Consider the following 22296-nt stretch of genomic DNA (forward strand, 5'->3'; position numbering starts at 1 on the left):
GGAATTCCCTCTGGGGGATGTGGTGCCTTCATGAGCACCTATGTGTGTTCTCAAAAGTGACCTCCCCTTGGCTGGATGTCCGTGTGCAGTGCGTGGCAGCGCAGCCACAGTTCCTGGTAGACCGGCATCTCTTCCCTGTGCTGAGGCCACTAGTGTGCAGGCTCACCCACCACCCTGCTGTTCAACACTGGTCCAGCCAGGCCTTTCATCATTTTTTCCCCCTTTCTTTCTTTATTTTTTTTGGACAGAGGTCTTCCGTGAGCAGGGGAAAAAGGGGAAGGGTAAATACTGCCCCCCGTTATGTTAAAATCCAACCCTGTGTCCCACTCTAGAGGTGCGGGAACGTAACAGTCCTGCTGAGGAGGATCTGTGGATCTGAGCCTGGAGCTTACAAAAATGTATGTGTGCTTCGTCTGAAGGTTTCCTTTGAGAATGAGGTTCAGGGGTTTGGCCCTCACATAAGGCAAATGGATCCACCAGAGCAGCGGTGGAAATTAATGCCCAGAGACTCACGCTAGTTTGGGAATGAAGTTTTTGGCTCTCCACCCTAGGAGAGATTGTGATTGTCCCCTTTCCCCCACCAAAATCCGCAAGCAGCCTGTGACTCGGACGAGTAGGATGGAGGGAACCGCATGGGGAGGGCACTTCCCCTGCTGCTGCTGGCTGACAGCTCTGGTGCTGTCCCCGAGCTGAAGTCCCCATTGTAATGGATCCGCGGACCTTAGCAGAGAGGAGAAGAAAGGAAGCCTGGAGGTAAGCACAGATGCATTTTCTTATTCTCCTCCTCGCGCTGCAGGCTGGGAGGTGCTCCTCACCTGAGCAGAGTGTGCTCCTGCAGTCCGCTCATGTTCCCAGGGCCCAGACAAGGTGAGCGGTGCAGATGTGTGAGAGCATCATAAGCCTCTCTTTCCATTACCCGTCACCCCCAGCAGCGAAGGAAGGTTGGTGGGCAAAGGTTTGAGAGTCTCACTCCCGTGAGGGCGAAGGAAATGTTTTGATCCTCTTTTCGTATGCAGATGCGGCCATTTCGAAGCCAGACCTTCTGTCACGGATTGAGCAAGGAGAGGATCCCAACGCGGAGGATCCGGAGGACTCTGAGGGAGGAGAAACCCCTACAGACCCCAGCACTGGTGAGCCATAAGATTCCTAGGACACAGTGGGGAGGTAGAAAGCAGGTGTGTGGAAGAAGCAGAAGTGGAAGAGCACCTGCCTGCACTCTTCCACTTGCCTCTGCCAATGAGTTTGTCCAGCTCTGCCCTTGGGTACACCGGTGGCTTAGTTTTTCTCGCTGGCTCCTACCCGGTGCGGCCATCTCCTGAAATCCTCTATAAAGCAGCTGGGAGGCCTCAGCATAAACTCCTCTTCTTGTGCGCAGAGTTTTCCTTTCCTGGTCCTGATGATTGCTCGTGGAGTAAATATGAAGAGGCTCTGGCTGAAAGCCACGATGGCTCTGAAGAAGAAGAAGAAGAAGAAGGCATGGAAGTTCCTTGTACATGTGAGTTAGAAGTGCAGAGCTTCACTGAGCACTGCAGAAAGAGGGAGACAGAGGCGGGCTCAGGCTCTTGGCGCATGCTGGGGATTGCCCGGGGTGAGATCCTGCCTTAACCACAGTCTTTGCCAGGCTTGCCTCAGGGGTCACTGTGGGAGCTGAACAGCAGCCGAGGCAGATGGATAGCACACGTGCAGAAGCTGTGATACATAAGCAGCAGGCTCTAAAAGCAGCTGTGGGCTGGCTAGGGCATGCAGACCACCTGTACAGTGTCTCATCACTTGGTGAGAGTGTGTATTTGGTCAGCCTTGAAGTGTAGCACAGGCAGGCTTTTGATGGTGTTAGCTCTGAAGCACAGGGACACGTGAGCTGCTTTGGGAAGCATGCCGTGCTAGGACGTGCTTTTGGCTTCCCAGCGTTGTTCTCAGAAGCAGATCAGTGGTTCTGGCTGGTGCTTTTCCAGAGCATCAGCCTGAGGAAGAGAAGGCAGCCTGTTTTCAAGCCCACGTTTTGATGTCACAAGTGACAAGCAGATGAAGAGCCTGTGACAGGGAGTGCCGAGGTCTTCCCTGGGCATGCAAATTCTCAGTACAGCTTTGCCTTCTTGCACCCTGCAGAAACCTGTGGGTTTCCAGCTCTCCTCCCCACATCTCCAGAATCTCTGGATTCTTTTCATCCTCCTTTTGCCAGGGTCCTTAGTGGCTGCTTTTAGTTCCCATTCATACTACAGGAGATCCTTCGGCCCCAGGCCTTGTGCAAGCTCCAAAGGAAAAGAGATTTTATTCCGCTTCCCTTAATTTTTATTTTTTTTTTGCCTTTACCCTAAACCGCAGGTTCTTAAAGACCTGTTCTGCTTCACCTCCTGCTGAGGAATCCACTTCTGCTTCCCTTTGTCTAGTTACATGTAGAGATCTCATCATTGTGCTGTCTTAGCTTTTCCAAGAAGTCTTTATGAATGATCTGGACAAGGGGATCAAATGACCCCTCAGTCTGTTTGCAGATGATAGCAAGTTGGCTGGGAGTGTTGATCTGCTGGAGGGTAGGAAGCATCTGGACAGGGCAGATCAATGGGCTGTGGACAATGGTGTGAGGTTCAACAAGGCAAAGTGCCAGGTCCTGTACTTGGTCACGACAACCCCATGCAATGCTCCAGGCTTGGGGAAGAGTGGCTGGAAAGCTGCTCAATGGAAATGGACCTGGGGTGTTGGTCGACAGTTGAACATGAGCAGCTTGTGCCCAGGCAGCCAAGAAGGCCAATGTCATCCTGGCCTGTATCAGCAGTAGCGTAGCCAGCAGGGCCAGGCCAATGATCATCCCCCTGTTCTGGGCACTGGTGATGCTGTGCCTCAAATCCTGTGTTCAGTTCTGGGCCCGTCACTACAAGAGAGATGTTGAGGTACTGGAGTGGGTCCAGAGAAGGGCAACAAAGCTGCTGAAGGGCCAGGAGCACAAGTTCTGTGAGGGGTGGCTGAGGAGAGGTGGTTTAGCCTGGAGAAAATTAAGATTGGGGGAGATGATCTCACTCTCCACAGCTGCCTGAAAGGAGGTTGTAGTGAGGTGGGGATCAGGCTCTTCTCCCAAGTAACAAGTGATAGGGCAAGAGGAAATGGCCTCGTGTTGTGCCAAGGAGGTTTAAGTTGGATATTAGGGAAAATTGTTCAATGGAAGTGTCAGGCACTGGAACAAGGCTGCCTCAGGGCAGTGGTGGAGTCGCCAGTCCTTGAAGGATTAGAAAGACACGTAGATGTGGTGCTGAGGGACATGGTTTAGTAGTGGACTTGGCAGTGCCAGGTTAACGGTTGCACCTGATGATCTTAAGGGTCTTTTCCAACCAAAACGATTCTGTGATTCTAAGTCAGAATACTTTGGCTTTGTTCATACTCCCACACTGCTGAGGTAGCTCCCAGGTGGGACTTGTAACGCTGTAGTACCAGGTGCTGTCCTGAATGTGCAAGCAGAGACCACCTTTGACCTGAGAGAACTGGGGTCTAAATAATGGGACAGTTCCTATCTCAAAGAAATGACATGACTATCTCTGCTCTGGCAGATGAACAGCAGTGTGATGAGGAAGGTTCCGAAATCCTTGAGCTTCCTAGCTCCTTGGCAGGAAAGTGGGAAGAGGTTTTCTCAAGCCCAGAGGAGGAGATAAAGCCAAGCAGCAAGAGCCGGAGCGGATCAACCTCGCAGCAGAGAACAGGCAACGGGCTGAGGCGCTCCTCTCGCCGCGGGAGAGACTTGGCCAAGAAGGATGCTCCTGAGGATGTGGCTTCAGTAGAGGGGCCATACATCTGCTGTGAGTGTGGGGAGAGCTTCCTGGACAAGCAGCTGTTTGCCACCCATCAGAAAGCGCACGCCAGCGAGGAAGCCTGCACTTCCCTGGAGCACGGAGAAGGCTTGAGGCAGAAACCCAAAACAAAAGGCCAGGGGTCTTCCCGCTCCAAACAGTCCAAACGCTCTGATGGGGAAAAGAGCTCTGGTTTCAAATACGGCTTTGTCAGGCACCAGGTGAACAACATGGTGGAGAGACCCTACACCTGCTCCCAGTGCAAGGAGAGCTTCAGCCTGGAAGTGAGCCTGATCTTGCACCAGAAGCTCCACACAGGGAAGGGTGACGGGCCGCTGACATGCACCTACTGCGGGAAGGACTTCCGCGACCTCTCCAAAGCCATCCGCCACCAGCGCATCCACACAGGGGAGAGGCCATACCAATGCACTGAGTGCGGGAAGAGCTTCATCCGGCGGGACCACCTGCTCAAGCACTGGCGGGTGCACACCGGGGAGACCCCCTACCAGTGCCCTGTCTGTGGGAAGCACTTCCGCTACAAAGAGTCTCTGAATTGCCACCAGAAAATCCACTCCCGCACCCCCCGACCCATGGAGGATTCGCAGCTCAGGCTGGAGTCGGGCACTCAGACCAGCCTCTTGTGTGTGAAAAAAGAAACTAAGCAGTAGCGCTGGCACACGGGGGGCAGGGCGGAAGGGCTCACGGTTATTGTGAACGGCCTCGCAGGTGGACGTGCAGCATGATGGGAGGCAAGCTTGTGTCGCAGCTAATCCATGTGGTCATGCTACAGAGCCCACTTTGTTGAAGCATCAAAGAAATTCCTCTTAAAAAAAACAAACTCTTGACCAGATGGCCCAGGCACTTCTGCGACCCTGCGAGGTGATGGGGGACTTCCACAGGCCTTGTGCTAGTTGTCCTCTACACTGGTTTGGATTTTGCCTGTGGCGAATAATCCCGAGCGGTTCTCCGGGGTCTTTATTTAGCAGGTGTTCCCCCACCTATCTTTGTGCATATTCAGGAGTGACAAGCTTTCGCTTTCTTTTTTCCACTCTTTTCACTGCAAGGCTGGAGGCACGAGGGAGGGAGGGAAGGAAAAAGGGAGGGAAGGTGCCATTCCCAGACAACTGGCCGCCTGCTCCTGTTGCATTGCTGAGCCTGGAATGGCAGCCCCGTGCTGCAAGGCCGGGGCTGGAATGAAGGGAAGAGAGGCAAAACAGAGGCACGGTGAGAGGCACAACACAGGATTTGTTGAAGGCAGAAAAGTGGAGGGGAGAGAGAGGCAAAGAGCAAGGTGAGAATGAGTAAGTGCTGGAGGAAAGGACAGGCAGGAGAAGGGGCTGTGAACATCAGAGTAGGAGGAGTCGGGAAGGGCAGCGTGTGGAAGCAGTCAAGTGACTCACCCAAGGAGCACACATCTCTGTTCTTTCAAAGGATGTTACTGGCACCAGGCGAGCTGTTGATTCCCTGTGGCCTGAGGGAACGGAGCCACTGGTCTGTCACACAGACTCCTGTCAATGAAGGCGATTTTAGTCTTATTTTTTACTGAGTTTGGTCTCACATTCAGGTAAGTCAGATGAGTGAAAGCAACTTCTCCTAACCCCTGTAAAGAGCTGTTTGGTTTTTAGTTATGCTAGACGTAGAATATTATTATTATACGATATATTATTATTGTTATTAATTATTATTATTATACTACAAGGAAATGTGGCACTATATTTCACAGTCGATCTAAAACATTTAAATGTATGGGATAACAGAGTTTTTTCAGATGTCTGTGTAAATATTGGTTGACTTCTCGGAGCTAATTGGTGTTGTTCTGAGGTGGCTCTAAGTGGTGTCTCTTCCGCTGTGTATTGTCAGTTGCTGGTTCGTGGTTGTGTTTTGTAATAACTTTTGTAAAGTCCGTCAATACAGTGTTTCCATTCTGAAGCTGGTGTTGGGTGAGTGCTGGCAGCCCTGGTCCCCTCACCGCCTATGTTTTGTCCTTGCTCGCCACGCTGCAGCACCCATGCCCAGCCCTTGGCTGTTATCTGTCAGCTTTTTCCAGGTAACTTGCAGAACTGATAAACCACACAAGCCAAGCTGGGGAGCCAGAGCCAGCAGATGAGGCTGCTTGGTGCAGCTCTGCAGCTGCTGCGGTCGATGTCTGGCATTTGGGCTTAGTGTTTTTAAGCTTTTTCTCTGCTGCCGCTATGGCTGGAAGCAGACTTTGGTTTTATGTGAGAAGCTGGCCTGTGCCACACACAGACAGGGCTACAGCAGTGGCTGAGGAGTCGTCGGATGCAGCCAGGCTCTGCTGACAGGTAGAGCCGGACAGTCCCATGCTGGGAGAAGCGCCAGCGTACGCGGCTGCAGCACTGCCCTGCGCCTCAGAGCTGGGATGTGGTGGACTGACCCTCTGGCACTGAGGCAAGAACAGCCCAGGAGCGCACTGCTGAGCACCTAGCTGCCAACACTGCGGGTTCATCTCTCACCAGACGTGGCAGCCTGGCCCTGCGGTGCTGTGTGGTGTCCCAGTGGAACTGGTGGGACCTTGGCATGCGGGGAGGGCAGCCGCCGAGCCGGGCCATGCTGGGTTTGCATTGCTACTTCCTTGCTCGCATATACCCAAGCTCTTTGTAAGGGGCTGCCAATAAACCGTTCCTGTCAGGCCTGGCCCCACGGGGCCGCATGCCGTTTTGTCTCACCGCGCCGGGGCCTGGTGCATCCTGGGGAACAGGGTGCGGAGCTGCATGGCCTTGGGGATGTGGGGCTGGCCAGGGCCCCATGATGTTCCAGGAGGGTCCAGCTCTTCCCCTGCAGCATATCCCCTATTGCTGTGCTGCATCTTCATTCCCTCATCCCACTGGGGGAGTGTTTGTGCCAGGGGCATCCCCTCTCTCTTTAGGTGTCTGTGGAGGGGAGACTGGTGCAGCCTCACACCCCCCAGCCCTGGGGCCAGCATCCTGGGCTGCTGCTGGCTGTCAGCACCTAGTCTTTGGATGTCCCTATGTCACTATGGGGTGCTAGGGGGGACATGCTGCCCCTTCAGGAGTTCCCCCCAGCCCAGCATCCCCTATGTTATTCCCTTACAGAGCCCAGCACAGGGGGCTGGTACCTCTCCTAGGGCAGGCCTCTCTGTGGGGGCTTCTACCAGAGCCCCCCCCCGAACTTAGACAAGGGCTCAAGGGGTTGTTCTGGCTTGGGGCCAAACATGGAGTGTGGGCAGGGTGGCCCATGGGGCCTGTCCATGGGTCAGAGCCAGCACAAGGACCTGCACTCACATCCCACAGGCTCCCAGCAGCTGACACTGGAGGGTGCCGGGGATCCTCCACCTGTCCCAGCCATGCCCAGTGCTTGTGGGGCCAGGGTGGGTGACCCCCGCCAAATCCCTGGTTCACTATGGAGCAACCAGGCAGGGTAGGGCTGTCCCATGTAGGGAGGGTGCAGGGATTCTGGATGTGGTGGAGAGAGGGAGGAGGAGGAGAGAAAAGGCTCATAAGAGGTGAAAATGCACCATGCAGATCAGGTACAGGGCAGTGGCAGTGATGAGACTGAACACGTACGAGCACATGGAGACACCGTAAATGCACACTTGTACTTTTATGGTGTATTCACATGCTGTTGGCATGTGCCTGTGAATATATACACACATACGTGGCTGGCAGCTTGGACCATGGGCACACTGCACTCACATGAACACAGGAACAGCGGCTGCTTCCCGATCCCTCTGGCTGGTCACGGCGAAGAGCTGCTCCTGGTTTCCATCGCTCCCAACGGGAAGGGGCTGTGGCTCCCTTGGACAGCCTGGAGGGGGTCAAACAGGAGTGCCCCAATCTGGGTCCCTGCCTTGTCCTCCCCTCGGTGGGTGGAATGGGTGTTGTACCCCAAAGCCCACATTCCTGGCCCTAGCACCACAGTGGTGATGGGATGCAGCCTCATCCCTTTGCTCCCTTTTCCTGCAAACCAAAGGGTTCCCTGCCCTTGTCTGGGATTGGTGTCATCGACTTCAGTCATTGTCACCCTGTGCCAGGTATCCCCGAGGTCGGGAGAGGGAGAGAGGCCATGTGCCAGGGGCTGCATACCAGGTCCTGCCTGGGGCAGTGTGCAGGCACATGGACACACTAGGGTGGGAGGGGATGGGACTGTGTGGGACGACAGGGGGGGATGGGATGGGATGTGAATGAGATGGGATAGGACGCGGTGCGGATATGACGGGATGAGGATGAGATGGTGATGGGATGAGGACGGGATGTGATGGGATGGGGATGTGACAGGATGAGATGGTGATGGGATGCGATGGGATGGGGATATAACGGGATGAGGAGGGGAGGGGATGGGGACAGGATGGGGATGTAATGGGATAGGATATGATGGAACTGGATGAGACAGACGAGATAGAATGGGACAGGATATTGTATAAGGTGGAACAGGACGGAACATGGCAAGACTGGACAGGACACAACCGAGTCGAAGGAAATGGGATGGGGATGCAATGGGACATGATGGAACTGGATGAGACACGGCACAGGTGGGCCAGGATGCAGTGGGATGGATAAGGTGAAACAGGGTGAGATATAGCAAGACTGGACAGGACACAACAGGGTGGAAAGAAATGTGATGGGACAGGACAGGATGGGGTTGGGATGGGATGGGACAGGCTAGGCATGGGGACAGGAACGGTACAGGAGCAAACAGGCCGACCAGGACCGGGCGACACAAACGGGATGGGGTAGGACGGGACGGGACGGGGCAGAGGCGGACAAGCGGGGAGGCGCGGGAGCTGCACGGAGGCCGCGGGAGCGGGTGGCTGTTAACGGCCGGCCGGTTGCCATGGCGACACCGCCCTCCGGCCGCCATTTCACAGGCCCGCGGGGCGCGAGGCCGCAGGGCGGGGGGGCGGGGCCGTGCCGCGGAGAGAAGGGGCCGCCAGGGGGCGCCCGAGCCAGCCCCGGCCATGGCGGCGCCCGACGGTGCGGGCCGGGCCCTCCCCCCCCTCCCTACGTGCGCGGTGTCCTCCCCCGGTCCCCGCGGCATCCGCAGTAACCCCCCCGCAGTGACCGCAGTCCTCCCCCAGTTCCCCAAGGGGAACGCTAGGGCCCTCGGCTCCCCTGGCGGCCCCGTCACACCGATCTGCCCCCCGTTCCCCACGGTCTCTCCCATTCCCTTCTCAACCCCCACCCCGCAGTCAGATCAGTCCCCTGGGACCCCCAGGGGCCCCGGGTTACCCCCCCCCCCCATATTCTCTTAGGGCCTTCCCAGTTACCCCTCCCCCCCCCCAGCTTCCCCAGCCCCTCCTCAGTCCTCCCCAGTTCCCACACCAGCCACCCTCAGATCTCCCTCAGTTCTCTCCCTTAGCCCAGTTATTCCAGGAACAGCCCTTGTGCCCCCAGTCCTGTCATCCCAGTTATTCGTGGGGCTCCCATTAACCCCAGTGCTTCCAGTTGCCGCCAGTCCCTCAGTCCCTTCCCAGTCACCCTAAGGCCCTCCCCAGTCCTCTCCTCGACCCTCTCCAGGTCCCCCAGCACCTCCAGTCACATCAATTCGCCTCTAGTTCCCCCCCCCCCCCCCCAGTTCACTTCCCTCATTCCCTAGTTCTCTGAGCACCTCCAGTCACCCAGTCCGTCCCTGGTTCCCCCCAGCCTTGCCCCAGTTGCCCCCACTGCTTCCCCACTTTTCCCAGCCCCTCCAGTCACCCCAGTCCCTCTCCAGTCCTCCCCAGTCTCGTCTCCACCCCCCGCCCCCCGTGCAGCCTTCCCTGCGTCACCCCCGTTCTCCCATTCCCCCTCGTTCCTCTCCCAGCCGCGGCCGGCGCGGAGAACCCACAGACCCGATCCCGGGGCACCCCCCACGTCCCCTTTCCCCCTTCCGCGCGTCGCGGAGCCGATGGCTGGGCCGGGCCGGCCGGGCCAGTGTAGGCGGGGGGGGCCCCGACGGTGCGCGGCTGCCCGCGCGCGGTGATGCCGTCGATGCGACAGGGGGCGCTGCGGTGGCAGCGGGCGCCCCGCTCCGCCCCGCCAGGCGCGGCCCCCGGCGCGGCCCGCGCGCGACGGCGGCGGCCTGCCCGCCCCCTGCCGGCTCGGCGGGGCAGCGGCGGGGCCGGAGCGCCCAGCGCGGAGCGGCGGAGCCGGGACGCGGAGCCGCTGCTCGGTCTCACGTCGCCGCCCCTTCGCCCCCCCCCCGACCTTCGCCCCCGCCTTCCCCGGTCGGGTCGGGCCGGGCCGCGCCCCGCCCCCGCCGCGCCGCCCCGCCGCGCCCCCGCCCCGCCACCGCCCCACCGCGCCGCGCCGCCCCGGGCCCAGCCCGATGCCCGGCGGCGGGCGGAGGTGAAGGAGCGAGCGGCTGCTGGAACCTCCCGGCCGCGGCCCCCGGGGCCCCGGGCAGGGAACAAAGGGCCATGGCCGAGGGGGCTCCCGCTCAGGTAAGGGCGCCCGCCGCTCCCCGCCGTCTGCCTAGAGAGCGTCGCGGCCCGGCCCGGCGCTCGCGGGCCGCACGTCGGGGAGGGCCGCGCCGTCGGGGCCGCGGCGGGAGGCGGCGGGGCGGGCGGCAGGACGGACGGGCGGCGGGGGCTGTTAGCGTGCGGCACCTCGGCCGCCCCCCCGGGGGGACGGGGCGGGCAGGGCCGGCGGCGGCTGCGGCAGCCTAGGCAGCCCCGGGGGGGCGGTGCCACCGGGCCGGGCCGGGCCGGGCCTCCGCGGCCGGCGGCGCCCGAGCTGCCGTCGGGGGCCGGGCCTGCACCTTCTGCCCTCCCCAACCCTGGCGGCCGGGCCCTGCGGGTCGCTAGTTGCCTCCCTGTGACAGACCCTCCGTCCCCCGGTGATAGGCCGCCTCCCCCCCCCCCCCCCCCCCGCCGTGTCACTGCTCGGTCCCCATGGTGATAGGGTGCCCTTGCCCCGACAGCGCCCGACATCCCCCCCGGGGTGTCCCTTCTCCGTGCCCATGGAAACGGGGCTCAGCTGTCCCCTGTCATCCCCTTCCCCCAGTGTCACCACCCGGCCCTGCGGTGTCGGGGCGCTCCCTCCTCTCCCTGTGGATGGTGCTGCCCATCCTTTGGGACCGACGTAAGCAGCTTATCAGGGTCAGCGCCCTGCAGGGTCGCGGGTACTTCCCCGCTGCCCTAGGCTCTGAAATGCTCCTCCCCGGGGGTCCCTGTCACCCTGAGGATGCCCCCCCTCCCCCCCCCCCCCCGTGACACCTGCACACCTCTTCCTGCAGGCGCCGGAGCCGGTGCAGCAGCCGTGCTATTCCTCACCCTTCCGGCCGGTGTCTGGGCATGAACGCACCTCGGAGCAGGAGACGCAAACAGCTGAGGTGTCCTTGATGGTGGTGGCGGCAGTGCAGGCGGTGGAGAGGAAGGTGGACTCCCATTCCACCCGCCTACTTGACCTGGAGGGTCGGACGGGGATGGCAGAGAAGAAACTGATTGACTGTGAGAAGACGGCAGCAGAACTGGGGAACCAGCTGGAGAGCAAGTGTGCGGCACTGGGCACCCTCATCCAGGAGTACGGGCTGCTCCAGCGGCGCCTGGAGAACATGGAGAACCTCCTGAAGAACAGGAATTTCTGGATCCTGCGGCTGCCCCCAGGCAGAAAGGGGGAAGTCCCCAAGGTAACGGTGTTCTGGGGTGCAGGGTCTGCACCCAAAATGCTCCCAAAACTCTAATGGAGGGCAGCACAGGGGGAAGAAGTGGTGGGTGAGCAGGGACAGCCCTAGCACAGGTGAGTCACTCACAGCGGAGCTGCTGCTCTCGGTTTCCTGGCATCTCTCCCATGGGACCTGCCTGCAATGGGAGATGGACCTGAAGGCAAGATCCCCTGTACTCAAGCTGGAGGTTTCACTTCTTCACCACACTGCACAGCCCAGCAGCAATTCACTTTTTTTTTTTCACCTTTCTTTTTTTACCAACATTTGAGAGAAACCCTGCAGATTTGGTGGCTCTTTTACTACCTTGGCGCTGCTCTGGGGGCCTCCTGGGTCAGGAATGGAGCAAGCAGGGGACCTCTGGGGTTCAGGGGAAGGCAAATGAGCTTTCTGCGTTTGTAGTTGGGCTTAGCTGAGCTTCAGAGGGAGCCCACAATCAGTATTCAGTTCCCTGCATTTCATGATCATCTCAGTAAAAGCAACTTTGCAGATGGGACCATGTCGAACATGGCAAAGGGGACATCACTGGAGAGAGTGGAGGGGCTACGGAAAAGGGGGATTCAGCCCCAAACACTCCGTTAGTGCAGTCAGCAGTCAGGGAGTTAAAGCTTCTGAAGAGCTCCATTCAGACATGGTGCAGCTTGCACATCCCAGATTTATCCTTAGAAATTATTTCTTGGCACACAGACTTGAAAGCTGCAGTCTGCTCCTAGCCCATGTGCACACACTAACTCATGATAGCTGGAGCCCTTCAGGCCCAGGTAGAGCTTTCCCTCGAGTTCTGGGGTTTTACATCAGCTCATCAATAGAGATGAGGTCCAGCTCTAGCACCCAGTTTTTATCTCCTTGACTGTCCCTCCAGGTGGGCACAAGCCCTATCACCTCTGTAGGTCATCCCCACTGGTGCAGGGACCAAGAGGAAGATGTTGGTGTCGGTGCTGGAAATCATGATCTGGGTTCATGACCGGGACTGGCCATTTGACTGGGACCTTTGATCTCATAGAAATATCTCTCCAGGAGCTGTTTTAAATACGAAAACCAACTCGTTGATGGCCATGAGGTAGCTGAATCCTGGCCATGTCCAAGCGGGAAGGAGCTGCTGCTGCCACAGACTGGAGATAAGGTGTAGGGCTCCTGGGGAGTGAGGTGGCTGCTTGAACCCATGCTGCTGTGATTGCAGGTGCCAGTGACATTTGACGACGTGTCTGTCTATTTCAACAACAAGGAATGGGAGAAGCTGGAGGAGTGGCAGAAGGAGCTGTACAAGAATGTGATGAAAGGGAACTATGAGTCGCTGATCTCCCTGGGTAAATATGGGTTCTCCAGGGCTTCTGGCTGCCTGCAGGCTTGAGCACCTTCTGAGTCCTCCTTGGAGATCCCTTTGGATCTCCTTGAGACCCAAATATCCTGTTAAAAGGAGACCTAAAATCACAGGAGGAGGTTTCTGGTCTGGGTAAGGGAATCCCTCCGGCAATGTTCACTCCCAGCTTGGGTTACAGTGTTGTCCCAGCTTGGTGGTGGGTATGCCCACAAAACGAGATGGGCTAGAGACCTCCCAAGGCTCCTTCCAGCCAGTGTTACTTGGTGAAAACCCAGCACCTTCCCCGTGGCTGTTGTAAGGGATTCCCTTTGTCTTTTGGGTCTGCAGTGGGTACCAGCCCATGCACCCCATCAGAGAAAACTTTTCCAGAGGGAAAAATTGTCTGAGATGGTCTTAGCTGTGCTCTGTTGAGGTGTTTCCTGCTGAAGCTGGCAGGAGAAATCCTGGCTCTGCTGCAGCCAGAATGGAAATGCTTTTGGCTTCAGGAGAGCCAAGAATTTACCTGAGAAGTTCTAAAAGCCCACCAGAAAAACACACAGGTTGGATTTCTTCTCAAAGGGAGTTCCTCTGTGTGTGGCTCCTCAGCTTCTGCCTCTGTGACTCCCTTCTGCCCACCTGGGGAGCTTGGCCTGCCCACAGCACCATGCTCTCCTGTCTGCAGACCCTGTGTGGATGTTTCTGAGTGTCTTCCTTTGTCCCGTCCGTGTCCCCCCCCCCCCGGGAATGAGGAAAGGTGGAAGCCAATATTAGGACTTCCCTGTGCAGTAATCCCTCTTTTCATCCCTTTCTCAACAGACTATGCAATTTCCAAACCCGGTGTCTTGTCTCAGATTGAGCAAGGAGAGGAATCGCGGGTCAGGAATGAGCCAGACTTGGAGGAGAGTGAGATCATTACTGATGCCACTGCAGGTGAGGCAGCAGCTTAGCACAAAGGGGAACATAAATTTAGAGGAGGTGCTCACCCCGCGGCTAAAGCAAGTGTTGCTGAGAGCTGTGCCTGCTTAGGAGGAGCCTTGCTTAGGAGTGGGAAAGATTTGGCTAATGGGTGGTTGGATCTGCAGGTACAGCTCAACATATAAACCAGGGCAGGTGGAGCCCAGACAGTTGACACTAAGAGCCATCAGCAAGGGAAGCATCTGTATCCAGACCAGGTCATCAGGGAGCCAATGTGTTTGGCAGAACAGGGAATTGGGTCCTGGTGGGTAAACCCATCCACCAAAAAAAGCCTCTGTGCCCTCTGACTGTGTGGATGGTGCTTGGGTTTATCCCAGGCGCAGCCCCCAGGCAGGGAGCCTGCTCCATCCTGCGCATGGGTACTGGAGTGCTGAGGGGTTTCTCTGAGGGCAGGGCTGGGCTGAGAGCAGGGAACCAGGGACCCCGAGTCCTGCAGTGACTCCTGCTCTGAGATAAGGGGGGGAGGATAAGGAGATAAGAAGAGATGGTGTCAGCTCCGCTTGCCCCAGGCTGCAAACATGGGGTCGTTCCAGCCCCCTGCTGTGATCTTGGTCACAACGATCTTTAAGTTAGATCAAGGCCAACAGGAAAAAAACAACAGGAAGCCAGCATGGCAGCCAGATAGCCAGCATGGCAGCCAGGGATGTAGGGTGGTGGAGGGGTGCTGAGCTGCAGGTGTTGAATCCCCAGGCCAGGCAGAGCCAGTCCCCTCTGCGTGCAGAAGATCCCAGGTGAGAGGCAGGAGCATGGCAGGGGTGGTTGAAGGGAGAGCAGCTGAAACCCCTCTGCGGGATCAGCAGCCAGAGCTGGTGGGGATTGTTGCAAGTGGTTTCTTTGTCCCGGCTCCCTGGAATGATGGTGGGTGGGAATCTCTCTTCACTGCAGCTGGCATAAGGGTTGTGATCAAAACGGAGGAGCTCCTTCCTGAAGACAGCCCTGAAAACCCTGAGCTGCATGGGATGTCGGGGCAGTCAGAGGGGAGCTTCCAGAGTCCAGATGAGGAGGCAGCCTGTGAGAGTCCCTATGGCTCCGTCTCACCTCCGAGGGACCTCCCGGGAACCAGCCTGGGTGACTCGTCTGAATACGTATCTGACTTCAATGAGATCCAGAGAGTCATCGTTCACCATGGGAGCTGTGCAGGTGAGATGCTCGGCTCATGGCTCTGCATGGCATGGCGAGGGGGAAGGAGGCCCAGGAGGAGCTGTAGTGTGTTGGGGGAAGGTGAGGAATGGGTGAGATAGAAGAAGGGATAAATCCTCCCAGAACCAGCAACAGAAGGAAAGTTTCTGGCTGCAGCAACCTCAAGAGCAGCTGTGGTCATAACTCAGGCTAGGAGGAGGAGGCAGCACACACATGGTGGACATCAAAGCATTGTCTCTAAGGGCACCTGACCCACTCCAGAGCAGAGCAAGCACCTCTGAAGGTGGGAAAAGCCCTTGTTACACACAGAGACCAAGGGAAGACGTGTCTCAGGCAGCATTTTAATGAGTCCCAGCGAGCTCCCGCTGCCGAAATCCTACCGTTGCAGGGGGCAGGACATCAGTTGAGGTCTCCTGCCCTGGTGTTAGTTGCGCAGAGGAATGGTGTAAGCCACTCAGATGCTAACACACCAGAATCTGCTGGAGAAACATTGGAGGTCCAGCATGTTGACCAGTATGGTGATTGCTTAGGAGAGGTCTGGAAGACAGAGAGGAGAGTGGCCAGAGGTCCCTGGTGTGGGAGGGGAAGGCTGAGGTTATTTACTGGGGGTATGAGAAGATAGCAGCAGGTGCTTCATGTGTAGAAGTCTGGTATGGGCCAGATCCTACAGAGATGCTTTGTGGGTGGAGATGGGAAGGCAGAGAGGTGTGCTGTTAGGAACAGCAAGTTCCCTGCCTTCTGATGGCTTTGCAATGGTGTAGCACAAACCAAGAAAGATAAAGTTGGGCTCTTGAGGTTCTCCTCCACTCTGTCTCATGTATCCTGTGGTCTCCTCATGGTTTTCTAAAGGAAACCAGCCAAGCCACCAGTGCAGCTGAAGCTGATCCTCATCCAAGAGCCAGCACCTCTGCCAATGCTTGGGGCCCCCACTGGTGGGGTTGAGCAGGAGCTGCAGCAATGCTCTGACCGTGGTGCAGGTGCCAGCTCCAGCAGTGACAGCCCCTGGTCCACATAGGGGAGGCTTCTTGCTGCGAGGAGGAGGAGAGGAGGATCTGGGAATGTGGGTTTTCCCCACAGACACCTCTGTTGGAGGGGAGAGCTTTGATACACTCTGCTCCCATCAGCTGCCTCTTCTTGGGAAAGCATGGCTGCTCTTCCTAGAAAAGTACATAGGCCTGGCTCAAAGTCCAGTGGAGGATGACATGCGAGGGATCCACCATGGGCCTTTCCTCAGGACATGCTGGCTATGTGTCCTGCTGTGTGTGTGCCCACAGCCAGTCTCACCAAACAGAAACAACCAGGTCACCTCTGGCATTGGTGACCCAAGGGGGGGGCCTGAGCTGTAGCCATCCATTGCACCACTGGTTGTCTTGGGGAAGGAGGGCGTCTCTCCCAGTGCCCTGTCCTGGTGAAGCTGAAGGAGGTTGACAGTCCTGGGCTATGTTCATGGATTCAGGAGTGGAGCTGGAGGCCAGCAACCCTGTGTGGTGGTTCTGTGGAGCAGTGCTGTGCAGGTGTGGTGGTGTAGCCCAGAAAAATGGTAGCAGATGTAGCTGCTCCAGAACCACTTGGCCACCTGATTCCTTGCAAACCAATGGTGCTTTTACCCCCTCTGTCTTGTAGCATCATGAAATTGCAAAACCTTTTGGCAGACAGGGCTCACCGCACCCTCCGAAGGAGCCTGTCTGGGAGGCGGTTTTTCTGTCTTCCCTGTTGCAGGGTGTGCAGACTTGCCTTCCTACTGCAGGAGGACATGGCCTGTCCCAAAGCTGGAGCCTTTTCATGTCCGGGTGGTTGGGCAAAGTGGACAGGCAGGCACAAACAGCGGCAGATGTTTGAAAAAGATGTTTGGTGGGCCGCAAAGAAGCCTATGCAGATGTTTCTGTAGTAGCCCCCAGGTGCATAAAAGGCCACCCATTCCACCCAATGACCCTAACACTGTTCCGGTTTCCCCCCTCAGAGGACGGGATCGTGATCAAGACGGAGGAAGAAGAGGAGGAGGAGGAGGACCCCGACACTCTGGAGCCATGTGACATGTTCTCAGGCAGGAGTGAGCCGCCGGCATTCCCCAGCCACGAGGCTGGGCTGGGCTGTGAGGCACAGTGCAGTTCCAAAACACAGCCCAGGAGCCTGGTGGCCACCCGCGTGAGGAAACCGCCAACGTGCGAGAGGGACTCTGGAGACATGAAGCCAGCTGTCGCCCAGCAGCGGAACCGGACAAGGGAGAGACCCTACATTTGCCCCGAGTGCGGGAAGAGTTTCATGCTCAAGATCAACTTCATGATCCACCAGCGCAACCACCTCAAGGAAGGCTCCTATGAGTGCCACGAGTGCGACCTCAGCTTCCGCAACAAACAGCAGTTCCTGCTGCACCAGCGCAGCCACACGCGCCGGGGTGTGGAGGTCCCCCGGCGCCCTGAGCACGGTCTCAAGCCTCAGCCACGGGCTCCACCTCCGGGGAAGCCCTACAAGTGCTCTGAGTGCGAGAGCAGCTTCAGCCACAAGTCGAGCCTCAGCAAACACCAGATCACCCACGTCGGGGAGCGGCCTTTCACCTGTGGCGAGTGCCGGCGGAGCTTCCGCTTGCAGATTAGCCTCATCATGCACCAGAGGATCCATGCCGGCAAGAATGAGATGGCCTTCCTCTGTCCCCAGTGCGGGAAGAATTTCACCCGGCCCTCCCACCTCCTGCGGCACCAGCGGACTCACACCGGCGAGCGGCCCTACCAGTGCAGCCAGTGCGAGAAGACCTTCAGCGAGAAGTCCAAGCTCACCAACCATTACCGCATCCACACCCGGGAGCGCCCACACGCCTGTGCCGTCTGCGGGAAGGGCTTCATCCGCAAGCACCACCTCCTGGAGCACCAACGCATCCACACGGGCGAGCGGCCCTACCACTGCACCGAGTGCGGCAAGAACTTCACCCAGAAGCATCACCTCCTGGAGCACCAGCGGGCGCACACCGGCGAGCGGCCCTACCCCTGCACCGAGTGCACCAAGTGCTTCCGCTACAAGCAGTCTCTCAAATACCACCTGAGGACGCACATGGGAGAGTGAGGGGCTGCTGACGGCTTCCTCTCCCTCCCTTTCTTCCCTCCCTGCCTACTTCCCTCCCTCCAGCCTTCCCCTTCCTTCTCCATTCATCTCTCCCTCCTTCCTTCCATCTCCCTTCCCCCAGCTCAGGGCATGGACATCAAGGAAGCTTTGTGTGGTAGCGCCGCTGCTCTGGTGGAGACGGCTAGGCTGATTGGAAATAAATTAATTAATTAAAGCAAGCGATGTGCGGCAAAGTGAAAAGATTAAATGTATGTATACAATTAACAGAAGCAGTTGGTTTAGGGGGAATCCTCACCATCAGAAAAAACACAAAGGCAAGCAAACCACCAACAAAAAGAAACCTGTACAGGGTGTTTTGCCGGAGTAGGACTCTTTAACTGCTTTTTAAATCTACTGTTTGGTTTTCTAATAAATGTGGAGGAACTGGTTTTTTTTTTTTTGATAAGCAAACTTAGGATGGCCAAGAGGATTTTTTGGTTTTCCTTTTTTTTTGTTTTTTTTTGTTGTTGTTTTTTTCAATGCTCTATAGGCTAATTCTGGCACAGTCACTTTTTGTCCAGGAGATCTGCAGAGATGTTGCCTCGTCCCAGCTTTCCAGGCTGGACGTGACAGCCGCTCAGCAGCACGTGGATACAAGGAGCTCCCAGCCAGGGGAAGGTGAGTAATAATAGATCCAGATGATGAGGAAGTTCTCCGTGTGTCTAGATTGGAAGCACTGATTGGTGCCTGCCCAGCTCTTGAGGCTGTGATGCACTCCTGAGTTATACAGTAGAATAAAATACTAGTTGCAGTAAAAGAACCTTTTTCTGGTAGGACCCCATCAAGCCAGGCTCCTCCAAACTCTCATTTGTAGCACTTAATCCTTCCACAGCGGCAGATGTCTCGATGAGTGGTGATCCAGGTGCCCAGTTCTCCTGCTGCCATGGAAGCTGCGCCGAAGGCATCTCGATGCTGGAGCTGTGGGTCTTGCCGCGGGGTGCTGTGGGGTCACGATGTACCTGGGCACAAGGCCTTGACATGTTTAACCTCTCTTCTGCTCTCTTTGACATACGCTGTGGCAAGCAGGCTGCCCTTGCCCATGCCAGTGACATCATCCACACACTCCTCAGTGGCAGGAGCAGTGGGACTCTTGCCCCAGGCAGAGGAGCAAGTCCCATGCTGGCTTCAAGAAAAGCCGTGGCCAGCTTGGGGCTGCCTGTGGGAGGCCTCCCAGCTCCCAAGCACTTGCTGCCAGGGTTCCTTGCCATGCAGCTGTGGCTGTAGTCACAGTGGCAGGGACATGGGTCAGCCTCCTGGCTGTTGGTTTGAGTGCCCGTCTCCAGCAGCTCAGTTCTCCATGGCCCTGGTTTATCCTCATCACAGCTCCTGTAGCTGGGTGAGATGCACCCCAAGGGCAGGGCCATGGCTGAGGCAGTGACACCAGCTCCCTGGTGCACACTGGGCCAACGGGTGCTGTGGGGAGAGCGGTGTCGGATCTCATGTTGGACAGTGGCATCAATAAACAGAGCGATGATGGGATAAGTTGTTGGGACCTGTTAATGCCTTTGTAGAATCAAGAGTCCTCACTCCAGGGCTTTCTGTGTGTATGAACCCCTCCTAAATGTGTAATTTACAGCCTCTTCCATGCTGGGAAGTGTCTGAGGGCAGTGCAGCCACATAGAGTGCACCGGCTGGTCACCATTGTGGAAAGGAGCATTTTGGGGCTGCCAGGGCGGGATCCAGCTGAAGTTTCTGCATTCCCTTTGCTAAAGTTATCCCTGAGGCTCCCTGGGAGCAGTTTGGAGTTTCAGTTCATGGCGTGTGGTCTGACATGGGTTAAATGTGTGCTGCAGTGGGGCTGGATGTCCCAGAAGGAGGTGCTGGTGCAGGACTGGAGAGCCTGGCTGCCGCTCCTGGACCCTCAGCAGCTGCCTGCATCCCCCTCATCAGGACTAAATGCAATTAGAGGGAACAGAGAAATTAAAAGCAGAACTGACTCTGTTTCTCAGCAGCTCATGTTCATCCCACTGGCAGTGTCCAACACCCACAGTTGTGTCCTTTTTTCTTCCTAAAAATGGATGGATTCAACTCTTTCTGCCAAAGCAGGCACTTGGGTGTTACGGCCAGCCTGGGCAGCCTTGGGGATGGGCAGCCCCCTCCTTGCCCCGACATGGCAGGGCTAGCAGTGCCTGTGCACTGCTCCGTGTCACTGGTCCCTCACACAGCAACTGCTCTCCCCCTGGTGCTGCTCCTTGCCTGTCACACACAGCATCAGTTGCTGGACATTGCCAGGATTTAAGAACATCCAGGTGACCTTCAGCAGCTCAAATGTCAACAGCCCATCTGCAGGCACAGCTCCCACACTGGGGGGGAACAACACACCCATTGCAAGCCCTTGGGGTGGCGGCAGCACTGGAAAAAACACAGAGGTGGCAGTGCTGCAGGGCACAAACCTGGGGGTGGCATGAACCACAGGCAGCCTCACCACTACACAAATCTTTGTAGAATCAGAGAACAAAGGATTGGGTTGGGTTGGGACTTCAAGGCTCATCCAGTTCCAACCCCCTGCCCCAGGCAGGGACACCTTCCACTGGACCAGGTTGCTCCAAGCCCCATCCAACCTGGCCTTGAACACTGCCAGGGATGGGGCAGGCACGGCTTCTCTGGGCAACCTGTGCCAGGGCCTCACCACCCTCACAGGGAAGAACTTCTTCCTCACATCTCACCTTCTGTCAGTTTAAAGCCATTCTCCCTTGTCCTGTCCCTTCCTGCCCTTGTCAAAAGCCCCTCTCCAGCTTTCTTGTTGGCCCCTTTAGGCACTGGAAGCTGCTCTGAGGTCTCCCCTGGGGCCTTCTCTTCTCCAGGCTGAACAAGCCCAGCTCTCTCAGCCCGTCTCCATAGCAGAGGTGCTTCAGCCCTTGAAACATCTTCATGGGTTGATCAGTCAGAGCCATCTGCAGGTTACTGGCACCCTCTGTGTAATTGCAGTTGAGTTAATTTGGGCAGTGCTGGATGCTGCACAGTCCTCTGCTAAACCACCACTCCACTATGGGGGTTAATGGCACCATCCTGTAGGAGGACCAGTTATTCAAGGGCTCATGTCCCCATAGGTTTGGCCTGGTCATGGTTGCCTAGCCCTTCCTGACACAGGGTGCTAGAGGGAGCTGGATGCTGCTGCACTGAGAAGGCTGCAGCCCTGGGGACAGGGGACAAGCAGGATGCACCCAGCACACCACAGCCCAAAGGCTGTCACCCTGGGATGCTGCAAGGATGGATGGTGAACAGAGGGATGAAAGCACCATGCGGAGCCCACCACAGCTGCCAGGATGGAGTGTGGGACCTGCTGTAGTGGGGAAGCAGGCAGCTGGGTGGCAAACAGGCTTTTGTCAGGGCAAGAGACATGTGGGGAGGGGGCTGCTTGACCACTTCATTGCCCAGCTGCCATCAGCACATCAGGGACAAGTGGTGAAGGGCTCAAGGGGCTCTCAAGGGCCCTCTTCTCTAAGCACCTGTTTCAGATGTTTTGGGGTGAGAGCAGAGACATTAGGAGCGCTGGTGGTGGCCATAGGCTGCAGGGACAGAAGCTGGAGCATGAATGCACCCCCACCCCAGGGCAGCAGCTCAGTGTGGTGGGATTTCACGCCTGCAGCACACAGCGAGGCAGCCAGTGCAGGGATGTGGCTCATGGGCCGGATTACACCCAGCTCCCTCACGTTACAGCTGCTGCGCTGCAACAATCCCTTCAACTGCATTAAACCCCCAACCCTGGCAGGCGGGAAGCAGCTCCTGCAAGCATGAGGCCTCCTCAGGAAGGACCCTGCTCGGCACCTCCAATCGGTGCTTATAAATGACTACATTTATTGACACAGCCAGAGCAGCTGTGCTGGCCGGTAGCACAGTGCCAAATGTGCCGGCTTGCAGCCCTGTGTACCCAGGAGGGCTCCAACTGCTCCCAGGAACTCCAGTGAGTGGTTCTTAAATGATTTATGTGCATGCATATACACAGACACACATGGATGCACATGCCCATGTATGCACACACACATGCAGACACAATACATGCACATGCACGCTCACACACGTACATGTACACACGCATGTAGAGCTATACACATAGAATCAACTAGGTTGGAAAAGACCTTTAAGATCATTGGATCCAACCGTTACCCCAGGACTGTCAAGACCTCCACTAAATCATGTCACTGAGGGCCTCGTCTACACGGTTTATGAACTCTTCCAGGGATGGCGATTCCACCACTTCCCTGGGCAGCCTGTTCCAATGCCTGATTACCCTCTCTGTGAACAAATTTTTCCAATATCCAACCTGAACCTCCCTTGGAGCAGTTTGAGGCCGTTTCCTCTTGTCCTATGGCTTGTTAGTTCAGAGAACAGACTGATTCCCAGCTCACTATAACCTCCTTTCATGCAGTTGTAGAGAGTGGCGAGACTTCT

At 57.0% G+C, this 22296-nt stretch overlaps 1 protein-coding gene across 1 annotated transcript in view; it reads left to right on the forward strand.

Annotated features, from left to right (window-relative positions):
• The window catches only part of LOC134163116 (uncharacterized), a 38196-nt gene extending 20113 nt beyond the window's left edge, over positions 1-18083 (forward strand). Inside the window, exons 20-28 of the mRNA XM_062617667.1 lie at positions 1017-1130; positions 1376-1495; positions 3537-4437; positions 9555-10173; positions 10968-11360; positions 12574-12700; positions 13510-13623; positions 14554-14808; positions 16769-18083. Of these exons, the coding sequence (XP_062473651.1) occupies positions 1017-1130; positions 1376-1495; positions 3537-4437; positions 9555-10173; positions 10968-11360; positions 12574-12700; positions 13510-13623; positions 14554-14808; positions 16769-17865 (3740 nt within the window). The 3' untranslated portion in view covers positions 17866-18083. The remainder of the gene's footprint in view (positions 1-1016; positions 1131-1375; positions 1496-3536; positions 4438-9554; positions 10174-10967; positions 11361-12573; positions 12701-13509; positions 13624-14553; positions 14809-16768) is intronic.
• The last annotated feature ends 4213 nt before the right edge of the window (positions 18084-22296 follow it).

This window comes from Pezoporus occidentalis, unplaced genomic scaffold (genome assembly GCF_034315485.1).
Source record: "Pezoporus occidentalis ecotype Australia unplaced genomic scaffold, CSIRO_AGI_Poc_V1 ctg2, whole genome shotgun sequence".
NCBI classification, from domain to species: domain Eukaryota; kingdom Metazoa; phylum Chordata; class Aves; order Psittaciformes; family Psittacidae; genus Pezoporus; species Pezoporus occidentalis.